Here is a 12,410-nt window from a genome sequence, read left to right as displayed (position 1 = left end):
CATGAAAAGCTTCTCTTTCTTTAAAACTCATTGTCAGTAATAATCTGACCAGCCCTAGTTGTGAAATCAAAGGCTTTCACATTTAATGAATAAGCATAATTATTTGTGCACCTTCATTAAGGTTATAATTGATTACTTAACATCTAATAATAAGATGTAGATGAATCTGGCAGGAGAGAGACAAAAATATTAAATTCTACCAGAGAAACTGTTACTGCAGTCTTTACTTTCTTGCAGAAAACTAAATAACTGAAAATGAAATTCGTTCTCACCATATCTGCCAGAGAGATATACAGGAACATTCCACCAGCTACTGCAAAGATGATGTTAGGAGCAAAGTTGTTGCCTACTAATATACCGAAAGCCATCCCAATATAACAGGAACACGCAGACAGAAAGTTGAAAAACAGAGCCTGCCGAGTACTCATTCCTGCACTAAGCAAGATGACAAAATCCCCTAAAAAGAGAGAAAAGAGAAAGAAAAAATGAGAAATGAGAAAACCATCTTCGGCAAATGATATTATGATTATTTTTTCATTTCAATGGAAGTCTAAAGAAAAAGACATTTGTACACAGCTTATATCCCACTGCTGGTTTTCCTCATTCAAGTAAATGATGAGCATTTCCCTTCAACAATAAGATAACAAACATTCTAAAGCAAGTAGGTGATGCACAACACAGCTAAGAGCTTGGCAACACAGGACTACCCATCATGAGCAAAATTTAATTTAAAAAAAAACACATACAAAAGCATGTATGAATAGGGCAATTAATACCTATATAATACATTCCTAGTTTCCATCCATCTGCACTCAGGAACTTCTTGGGCTAGATGTGTATTATGGTACTTGGTAACTTTTTGATGAGTGCTTTTTCTATTCATTTGTCTAAACTTCTTTTCAATCCATGCCAAGTTTCTGCAAGCACAACCTCCTACAGTAATTTTTGTCACAAACAATGTGTTTAATTAAGTTCCTTACCTAGCTCATGAGGAAACTCTTCACACAAGATGGCTATGGAGGTACTCAGTCCTTGAAACACAGACAAAGTGAAAGAAGCACCAATTGCCAAACCATCTATGAAATTGTGTACGGCATCACTCAGTGTTACCATCCAAGCAATGGTTCCGATCTTCGACAGTGGGTGCCCATGGAGACATTTACATAACTTGCTTTGGGTTACTTCCTCCTGGAAAAACAACACAAGAAAGCAATCACATAAAACACTGAATAAAGAAGTCAGTGAAACGCAGTTCTGACTTTAATCAAATGCTGAGTATAAAATAAAGCACAATTACATGAAGAAAACAAATTGCTTGGTCCAAGAGGCAGAGGGCACAGGTAGCAGCAGCAAATATTTTCTGTTTCAACAACTGAAAAGTGAAGGACCCAGTCACCTTCTGACTACAAAGCTTTATCTGAATGCCCTTCAGCTGAGACAGAAAGCAATTCAGACCACAATGTCTGAATGTCTCTCTGGCAGTGTCTCTCCCAGATTAAGAGACTGCCAAGGGTTGATAAGGCTCCTCACAGCCTCCTCAGCCACCTCTATTAAGCATGTACAGTGGAGAGGATTTGATCATTGTGATTGACAGCATCTGTACTTCCTACCTGAAACAGACCGGGATAAATTACATGTTGCCTGTATGTACATCATGCTCGTAAAGACACAGCCACCACCACAGCAACAGACACCTACATGGGAATCCAGACACGCATCCAGGTAGTCCTCTAATTTTATTTCTTATTTTGAGCAGTGACAGTTAAGTCCAGCTAGTGAAATCAGTTTTTACAAAGTGCGTGTTTAAGAACAGCAGCGGCTAGTTCTGACTGTGGGAGTTGAGAGCTCAGAGCACAACTAGAACTGGCTAATATAAAACTGCAATGCACAATCATGCCAAGGCTCTCAATAATTCCTACCAGACGTGGAAGTAATTTATACATCCGGTGTCATGAAATAATGAGAAATTTGACAAAGATAAAAAGAACTGCCATTTCAGCTGGGAGTACAAACTAATTTCCACTATAAAAATCCTAATGTTCCATTCTGATAAATTTCTGTATACACAGATATTGTAGTTAAATTATATTTGCAAGCATAACAGCATTGGGAAAAAAAAATAAAAAAGGATTTCAATATAAGGCATTAACTAGTGTTTACTACCAGAACACATAAATAGTAATATATATCTGTTTACCCAGACATATTTGAACACCCTTCTTCTTGTAAGAGAAGGATGTAGAGGAATATCTCTTTCCTTTCTATCAATTGGTCAAAAAGATAATTCCAAGAAAATTTTCCAAGGAACATTAGAAATGGTTTTAACTTTATCATATCAAATGTAAATACTACCAGACAAGTGAAGTTTGAACTTTAAGGAAATATAAAGATTAATAAATGGTCGCAAAATCTTTAATGACAAAGCAATGAGATCCGTCTCATGCTTTGCTCACCGGACTCTTATCTGACATAACATATACTTGTATGTTGGAGCTGCCTTGGAACAGGACAAAAGTTCAAATTAGGGATTTCCCAGTCTGAAGTCTACTACATTACTTGGAATCTATAGCTAGTAAGTCCATGGTTAAGTAGTGGCACAATGAAGATTGAGTACGAAGATGATATTTATTGAGTAAGAAAATGATATTGAGTAAGAAGAAGAAGAGTATCTGTTGAACTCATCAAGATCAGAACTGACCAGATTGGGTTTGGGTTATCTATGGTTTTGGTTGTTGGTTTGTTGTGCTGTGTTTGTTTTTAAGTAACTGCAATTAAATAAGGAAAACAGTATTGACTTACTTCTAAAACTACTTTCTTGATACACTATTTCAAGCTTTAGAGAAAACTGTAGCTTAAAAACTAGGAGTCAGATTCTGAGAGGCTTCTATTATATGTATACACATCTAACAACCATTTACTGTGTAGCTTTAAGGTATAATAAATAATTCTTGCCTGTAATCTACCTTAGATAATGTCGCGACTTCTTTTGGAAACCATATGAAGTACAAGGACATTGCTTGTCTGCTTTCACATTCTGAACTTTACTAGATCATATGCCCAATGAATGTCATATGCCCATGAATATCATTGGGCATATGATCTATAGTCATCGATAAATGACTAATACATATTCTTAATGCTCAAGATAAGGCAGACTACTGATAAATTTACCTTATAAAAATAATATAGAATTCTGAGGCAAAAATGAACAATGCCTGGCTCTACTGGACTGTTTCCTCTTTGTCATGGTACTGTACTGGGTCTGGCTGGAATAAAATGTCATGTTCTGCACTTGTAGCTAGAACAGCCCTGATAGCACACCAATGTTTCATCTATTGCTGAGCAGTGTTGGCACAGCATCAAGACTTTCTCCAACCCCCCCAAAGTCAGTAGGTGTGGAGGAGACACCACCAGGCAGCTGACCTAAACCAACCAAAGGAATGTTCCACACCCTATGGTGTTATACTCGTCAATAAAAGCTCGGAAGGGGAAAGTAGAAAGGGTGGGCTCTCATTATGAAAATGTGCTCCCAAAAACCTGCAACATGTACTGACTGAGGCCTGCTTCCCAAGCTGTGGCTGAAGATCACCTACTAGTGGGAAGCAGAAAATAATTGTTTTCTCTGTCTTGGCTTCCACATTTTTTTCTCCCCCTCTTTCTTTTCCTTTTCATTAAATTATCCTTATCTCAACTTGTAAGCCTTTTTTTCCCATCCTTTGAGGAGAGGGAGTGCGAGAGTGACATGGTGGAGTTCAGTTGGCCATCAGTGTGAAGCCACCACAGGTACTTCAGGAGATGTTACAGGAGAGATGCCAGCTAAGGAGCTCTGGAACACTCAACTGGTCTATCAGGTCAGATTTTTATTAATTACTACTGCGGTATTATTTGCATCACCACAATTGATGGTAAAACAAAAGATAACCTTGGTATTTTTACTCTTCTGAACATAATTTTTTCTTTAAAAGCAATAGCTTCTCCTTTGTTCCCAAATGTAAGAGAAATGATAGAGAGATTTCTCTTATTTCATCTTATGTCATTACCTCAGGGTACCGTTGCTCTTTCTAATGCATCTGTGACTCCCTCAGACAAGAACAAGCACCCCAATCTGTTAAATGCTTGCAGAAAAGAAAGAGTTTATATTCCGCACATCAGTGGAAAACCCAATAGGAGTTAGGACAGAGCAACTCCACCCTGTTGATAACATTTTCTTTCATACAGGCAAAAGAGTAAGCACTGGAATCAAAGTTTTGCTCTTGAAAAAAATAAAAGATAAAAACGTGCCTTTTGGTGTTCTCTAACAACTCTAACATTGTGTGCTTGAGACTACAGGCATTTTCCGCAATTTGTCTCTGAAGTAACTTTTCTTAAAAGTTACTGTTGTCAAGCTGTTTAATTTTAATGCGTAGTAGGTACAAATTCTGGGTCAGCACAAAAGAGGTTTCCAAGGTTGCAGTTACTGCTGCAAGTGAAATTTAAAAGTATGCAACTAATTAAACATTTACATTCACTCTGGCAGGCATTAAAAGAGAAAAGAAGGTTGCATCTCCATGGTTGAAAACAGCTACCACACTCTTGCACAGACTCCAGCCACCACCCTACATGATGCTTTCTGTCTTCGCTGTTGTTGCCCTCTTTACTGAGCTTTAAATTACGCAGACATGTTAAAATTCTATGTATATCTTGACTTACCCCACGTGGATCCCTCATAAATATCAAATGTGTGTAAAACTTAATTCATACCTACCCTCTTACTAGTACCCTAGCTCCTCCCTGATGACTCTGAAGGGTACACTGGCCCCTTTAAAACTGCCTGAAGGAGGAAAAAAATGTAATGACAGCTTTCTTTGCTACCTCCCATATCAACACTGGGTTATCTGCCACCCTGGGATTTATCCTACAGCCATCTCCCTTCCAGCCAATCTTGACTCCAGTGTGAATTTTACTGTGCTACAGTCAGAAGATTTTAATATAATGTATTCTCTTTCTAGCTCTGGAGAAATGGAAAGCAAGAAAGAATAGAAAGCATGAATTTTCATAAATGCAATACCTACAGAGGAAGAACCTTTGTAAAACTTAAAGTTCTTAAAGTCAAGACTGCACGCAAAAGGAAGTATGTGAGTATTCTACAAAGGATCTTGGAATGACCTACAATAATTTACGATCGTGAGCACTACAAGTAACCTAGTAGCTATAAATAAATACTAGATAGCCACACTTTATTATTATAATATATGTGATATGATTTTGTTATCTTTACGTTACATGTAAGGACGTGACTAGCCAAAATGCAATAATGGAACAAGTCCAGATAAAACTTCCGGTAAACAGGGCAGAAATATAATACTGTGCTACTAGCAAGGACCGTCTCCACAGACAGTGGAGGTTTTGTATGTGTTCTAAATCTACAAAATACAGTTTATGGATACTCAAAATATGATTTTCCTTTCGGTGCCCACGCAGTTTTAGCTATCATCCCTGTTTCTCCTAATCTTTACAACACCTAGGATCCACTGCACTCCATTACATTTCTAAAGTAAGGAGAAGTACAATTTTGGTACTTTAAACTGTGGGTATCAAGTGTCCTGTGAGCCTGCAGGGTCAATGCAGAACTCCCATATTCTCTATTCGAGAATTAGGGCCTTTGTCCTGCTTCCTCTCCTGCTCCTCAACGCTCCCCCACAAACACCTTTCTGGGTGAAGAGTGCAGGTAGTAAAACAGAAATCTTTACTGCGAAAAATCTTCCTTAGCCATCAGATAATTATTGTTTTTCCATGTTGTTTTTAAATAAGGGACAGGGAAAAGAGTAAAGAAGCACACCAACTTTTTCTTCCCATCTTGATTTTCTTTTCTGGCAGGAGGAGGTCGTATTTGTAGTAGAGCAATAAACACAAATACAGAGAACAAATTGGAAAGAAGATATTACTTCAACCAGGAGGAACAGCCGCTGTCTCAACCTATTACTTCTGTAATTCCCACCACGTCCAAATACATTGGACTAGCACAACCAGTGATCACAATATACTGCTTACTGTATCAGTTTTACTCATTACTCATAGATTCAAAGGAACCACATTCTCCAACTTTAGGCTGGATGTAGTCAGGAGCACAATATGGATCATGTAAAATTAAAACACACTATCACACACTTTAAACAAAACAATAACGAGATCAAAATTAACAGATTAAATATTTATCTCTGTCCTACCCATCCCTACGCTGATAACTACTAGCTCTTATAATTGTTCAGCAATCGAATCCAGCATTCAGATTTTGTAAGCTTGCCCAAAAGTAACACATTTTTTCATAGGGCAAGTTATAAGCTAAAAATTTACAAAAACTTGACAAAAGTAATAAAAGTACATATTAACCCTTCCCCAGATATGCTTATATAATAGGGAGGAATAAAATAAACAAACAGACACAAGTTTCTTACCTGTGCTGAGACCACACTGATGCTGTCAAAACCAAGATTTCCATTGTTCTCTATAACGGCTGAGTTTGCATAACAGGTCACCCCGTTGCTGGATGATGGTGGTTTGTGTGGGTTAGCCTTATCCTGACATTGATTCTGTTCACCATGTCCTGAGTGTTTATGGCCAGTCTAGGTGACAAATTAACAAACAAGTAGTTCATTAAAGCAAAATAATAAATAAATAAATAAATAAAAATAAGAAATACAGACCAAAAAGGAAAATGCAGGGAGCATATTCATGCTGCATTTCTTTCAACACCAAGTGAATGTTTAAATAGCAATCAACATTTTCATACTTAAGTTTTTAAATGAACTCCAAAGTTATCAAAGTTCCCCTCCTATCTAAGCATCTCTTCTTTTCAGCTAATTAGAATTGTTGGGATTTACCATTTTTATACCTTCCTATAAACCAGTTGAATCTTCATAACCTTCAATATGAGGACCAGCTTGGAAGAGTCCAGCTAAGTGAGATAAGAGTAGGAACACTGGACAGTTTTCTTGGCAAGACAAGAGTATAGAGTTCCAAGAAGGCTGAGAGGCCTTTGTCTGAGACAAATTCAGTCTCACTCATGTGAGCACACAGCAAGGAAGTCCTCAGATGTATGGGCCCTGGTTTAAGCAGAGCCAATTAACCATATTGCACAATATGGATAATTAAAGGGTCACTAAAGCAGGTCTGTGTAGCAGAGCATGGGGAAACAAAGAGCCAGTCACTGCAGGTGAGATTCAGGCACTGTCAGTCCTGGTAAATTACACTTCACAGATGAATAAGAAGATAACACGTCACATCGATTTCTCCTGTCCAAATAGGAGCTTCTGAGGCAGACTCACATTCTCTTCAGCTTTTACTTATTTCCACTTTTTTCTGATATGTTTAGCTAGCACAGGGAAGATTTGGCCCTTGAGAGCAGCTAGAGCATATGCCAGTGACAGCAGACCACACTCACATCTGGATTCTATTCCCAGCTCTGCCTGTAACTCCCTCAAAAAAAGTGAACTTGCTTTCCCTCTCCATATGGATTTTAAACAGATGTATCAGAACACTTGGTAAGGCTGAAATCCTCAGGAAAAAAAATGAAAAAAAAAATCCAACATTTTATTAAACTATCAAGAACCTCATAAAATGTATCAGGTACTTTAAGGTAAGGCTTGCACAGTTAGTGACACCTTTCATTACCTGGTTATAGATCTTCAATATCACTTTCAGAACCCTTTCCACAAAGAAGAGAATATAGAATCCACCAAACACAGCAACGGCTTTCTCGATATAGTTATCTACTTTGGGGTCAAATCCAAACGCCTAACATTGAAGACAAAAGCAATGTGAATTAGTCTGTAATCTTAGTACATTTCCATAAAAACAAATTCCCTGACCACACACAAATACTCCTCAAAAGTACAGACCATCTACCAGCCAGGAGTTTCAATGAGTCTGAGAGATCCTGACCCTGACAGATTTATTTCTTTTTTTAACTTAGATTAAATGTCAGCAGTGTTTTAATACAGTACAATTTTACATGCAGAACATAGTAATTATTACAAGGTGAGGAAGTCTAAACTGTAGCCCATTAAAACTCACTAGAATTTTACCCAATGTGTTCCTCTTGCTGTCTAGAGGCAAAGTAGCCCTTAGCCTTTCCCACGTCACAGCTACACGCGGAACTTGATGGCTCTGCTCACCCAGACAGAAAGAGGTGGCAGCCAGTGGCACTAGTGTCCACCTACAGTTCTTGGGGGATTACAACCCACACACTCACATCTCCACTGGAGAGAGCTTCTGGAATTAATACACTTTAGAAATGATTTTACAAAACAAATAACAATTCCCATTGCTTACCTCTGGAATGAGCTGGAAAATTGCATTAGAAAAGAGAGTACCGATGGCCAAGCCCACAAAGTAGGTTAGAATCTTGGGGAAATATGACTTTTTTAAGAGAGGAGTTAAAATCAATCCCAGGAGTGATGCCAAGTTAATGATAGTCACAGCCAGGAACCCAAATCCCCAAACTGTGGATAAACAAACAGAAATATAAAATATTTTAGTATAAAATCCACTTAAGGCTGCTTTTGATTTTTCTAACATCTGAATTGGCATGGAATTGAGAAAAATACTTTTTTTCCTTACTTGAAATTATACTCTACAAATATAAAACGTTAAATACGCACTGATATTTCAGACATATACCCACAGAGGGGAAATATGCAGAAATACTGTTTGGGACCACATACAAGCCCGGTTTCAGTTTTTAATATCTCAGATAGTCTACCTGCTGCTAGTATAAATCATCTCTCTCTACAGTCACTGAAAATTGAGGACTAAAGCTTAAGCCAATATTCAAGGTAGCTATAGCATAGGCTTACGACAAATCTTCTTGCTGGTCTCAGGGTTGCAGGTCCAATTGTCATTTACTCCTGAATAACTCCAAGATACAAAGTTCGCTGTCTTGGCTGTCCTATACCCCAAAATCCTTCCTGATAAAGGATGATTCCTTTAAATCGTCTTGAGGTGGTAACTTTCTGTTCCTAACACTCCTCCTCTTCGTTCAGTTGAAAGTATTTCTACTTTGTTGAAAACACTGCCCATCATTACTTATCGCACATATAAGGTGGAAGATAGCTGACAGTAAAGACTGTTACAGTAGAGAAATGAAAACATACAAAAGAGAGGTTCTGGGTTCAAAAAGGTGGGCACAAAGGAGGAATATTTTTGTTTATCTATTTATTTAAGAAGTGGCATATGCACCCAGTTTGGCCATAATTTAGCTTCTTTCACCATAAGCAATGTCTCAGATTTTCAGAGTTCAGACACCAGGATTTATATGGTAATATATTGTAAAATACCATAATTATTCTGGCATCTAAACTACAGGTTCTGAGAGTTTTACTGATGTTGTTTACAATCATCAAAAAGTTTTGCCTCTGTGCATGTCCACTGTTTTACCCAGTTACATCTCAAATCCCTTTGAGTACAAAAAAGCTTTAAAGGTTGCACTGAAAAAGCCTACGACGCTGCCTCAAGTGAGGCCACAGAATCACAAAGATATCCACATAGATAGGTTGCCTATAAAAATCCAACACAAATTAAAAGCGAAGCCAACACAATGTTGGATATGTGAGAACAGTTTGGTATAATCCAGAAAGTTGCATCCATCCAACAGCCTCATTATCAGGTTTGCCGTATGTACGCAGAGAAGTTACCGTAAATTCCTTTCTGCGTAGCAGAAACAGATCAGATTGCAATCTGCAGCCCAACTTTCCCGTAACACGTTCTCAGCAAACACACTAAACCAGATTCATCACCTGCAACTGGGATTGCTGTGCTTTGTTTGCACAGGGACACATTTTCGTTTGTGACGAATTTTATATTGTGTCAAGAACAGGAAGAACAGAAAGCATTAGAAGCATTTAAGGCATTTGCAAGAGGTGTGCCAATGCCAACCAAAACATTCGCTTGCCATTTCTGAGAGACAGAGAGAGGAGAAAAAACATACAACTAGATATGGTTAGATCCACTAAGCTACACAGGAGCATAACTTCCATTATAATAAAAGATAATTACCCTTGTGAATGCATTTCTGAAATCAAGTCTACGGTAAACAAATGGGGTTCCAGTGTCATCATGAGTCACAGAGGCCGTTTGCAGTTTGGGATTACCATAAAAGCAGGAGGCTCTCAGTTTAACATACAGATAACTCCTACACACTTATCCTGTGCAAAATGCACATTTAGAATTGAGTTAAAATACATGTGTGTGTGTATGTATATATATATAAAATATGAAGTATTTTAGTGCATATGCCCAAATTACCTTGCCGCAGACAAAGGAAGTTAGAACAAGTTTCAAAAATTATGATTAAAAATCCCCACTACTCCTTACTACCTTCTACAACAAAAGACAAAGAGGATAAATTTGCAAATGGTACATATAAATCAGTGGGTGAAAAAATGATAGGAGAATGGAGCTTTAAAGCAAGCACAGAAAAACAGGTTATTGCCAAATGCCGAGAGAAGTTCTCACAGTAGTACTTGCTTTAACGTTCATGCCGGCACTCTTTGTTCAGAACAGTAGCACGTACTGGGACACTTAACTTGAAGTACATGCTATAAATGATACACCTTTCATCATTTTGTATGCTTAACGCAGTGGAACATGTCCCAGTGTACTAAAGGACCTGTGTTTGCAAATAAATCCACTGGTATGTAGTACCCCCTTTTGTCACAACAGCAGCAACCAAAAAAGCCCTTCTTCTTCCTAATTTACCAGAGATTAGCAAGGCCAGAAGGCAGATGCGTTTTATTTTTGAAAATCTGGCCTAATTTGGATGGCTCAAAGTCTTTGGGATTTAGCATACTGATATTTTATTTTTTATTCATTTACCCAAAGTGGAAGAGCAAGGAAGAATTAAAATACATAATCAAACAACATCAGATGGATGAAGGAATAAATTGTTCTCCATCCTAGGCCTTCCACAGATCCCACAGAGAGCCTCAGTAGTATCCGGACTAGTTTAAACTAATAAATCTTTTAAAGGAATAAAATAAATCTAAGATCTTTCTTATATGTTCTCCAGGAAGGTGCTGTTGATCTGAAGTGCAAGAAAAACACCACAAATAGAAAAGAAACAAACAAACAAACTAATGAAAGTGATACAATTCCAAGATAACCAATGCTGCCAAAGTTGCTTCACTGCTGCATTATGGACTGTATTTCACAATGCCACGTGTGCACTGCTCTCTTAAAATTGGGTTGATTCACTAGGGCTCCATCCCCATTAAGCTTTCCCTGAGTGCATCCCCCCCAGAGAGCTGGCTAGGCTGACTTCATGTTCCAGAGCCGAGCACTGACACACAGCCTACGCAGAGGTTGGTGGCATGGATGGCTTTTGCCAACGACCATTACCACAGAATCACAGAATTTCTAGGTTGGAAGAGACCTCAAGATCATCGAGTCCAACCTCTGACCTAAACTCTGACCTAACACATTATGCTTTCTGTCTCTACAACTCTGGCCCCAACAAAGAGACCACCAATCTGCCAAAGCACGATAAATGCAAAAAATTAATGGCAGGAGAGCAAGTCCTCCTCAGGCCACCATTGCTCAGTATAGTTCCTCACAAGAAGTGGGGACTACTGCTCTGGGCCTTCCTGAGACAAGCTCAGGCTCCTCCTGAGCCCTTTCCTGGAAAGGAAGAAACCAGGGTGTTAAAACCTTGCTGAAAAACCCAAGCAGACCACACAGACTCTGTCTGCCTTGGACAGAAGAAATGCCACTGGGTATTTCCAGCTATTTCATGCCCCTTTATACTACTCCCTATTACATTTCAGAGAAAAAAAAGAAATGGAAGGACATAAGTGTGCCCCTAAGGACAGCTGGGTTAGATATTCAACATACAACCCCAAGGAAAAAGGACATGCTATATACACTGTCATTTAACTTTTACTCTGCTTCCACAATATTTTTTTATTATTGCAAGCAGCTGCCCCATAAAGCTCACTGTATTAAATTCTTCTTTATATCTTGTCTGTTCATGTTTTGGAGAACGGAGACTTAACAGAACTTAAATGTGTGGGAGTCCCTGAGCAGAAAACTCACATTGGCCAAGCTGGAAACATGCACTGAGGATTTTGCATCATGGGCAATAACTGAAATCAGCTGCTCCCAATGCTGCCACAATACTGATTCATTTGGTGATGGGGCAGGGGAGAACACATAAATCAACAACAGCAGGATACATTTGCAGTAAAGCCTCCGTTTGGCACAGGACATTTCTGTGAATCTCCCTTCAAAACAGATACCACTGTGTGTCACAGCCTCATATGCTTGGGGTTTAAAATACCCTAAGCATGGGCCTCGCAGATTTCTCATGCTGCAGCCAAGGGAGGGGCAGAGAAAAGACTGCCTTGCTTATCTGGCTACTGGACACTGCTTCTGAGCTG

The 12,410-nt window shown here is 38.6% G+C and overlaps 1 protein-coding gene across 5 annotated transcripts in view; it reads right to left on the bottom strand.

Annotated features, from left to right (window-relative positions):
• Window positions 1-12,410, bottom strand: part of SLC39A8 (solute carrier family 39 member 8) — a 64,938-nt gene that overhangs the window by 7,480 nt on the left and 45,048 nt on the right. For all 5 annotated transcript variants that reach the window (XM_072036969.1, XM_038177855.2, XM_038177854.2 and 2 more), the window contains 5 exons: window positions 8,311-8,480; window positions 7,651-7,773; window positions 6,435-6,602; window positions 981-1,188; window positions 273-457 (listed from right to left, as the gene is read on the bottom strand). In XM_072036969.1, coding sequence (XP_071893070.1) covers window positions 273-457; window positions 981-1,188; window positions 6,435-6,602; window positions 7,651-7,773; window positions 8,311-8,480 — 854 coding nt within the window. The remainder of the gene's footprint in view (window positions 1-272; window positions 458-980; window positions 1,189-6,434; window positions 6,603-7,650; window positions 7,774-8,310; window positions 8,481-12,410) is intronic.

The sequence above is a fragment of the Anas platyrhynchos genome, chromosome 4 (assembly GCF_047663525.1).
Source record: "Anas platyrhynchos isolate ZD024472 breed Pekin duck chromosome 4, IASCAAS_PekinDuck_T2T, whole genome shotgun sequence".
NCBI lineage: Eukaryota > Metazoa > Chordata > Aves > Anseriformes > Anatidae > Anas > Anas platyrhynchos.
Note: the sequence above shows the minus strand (reverse complement) of the source record. Positions and strands in the feature narration are given on the sequence as shown.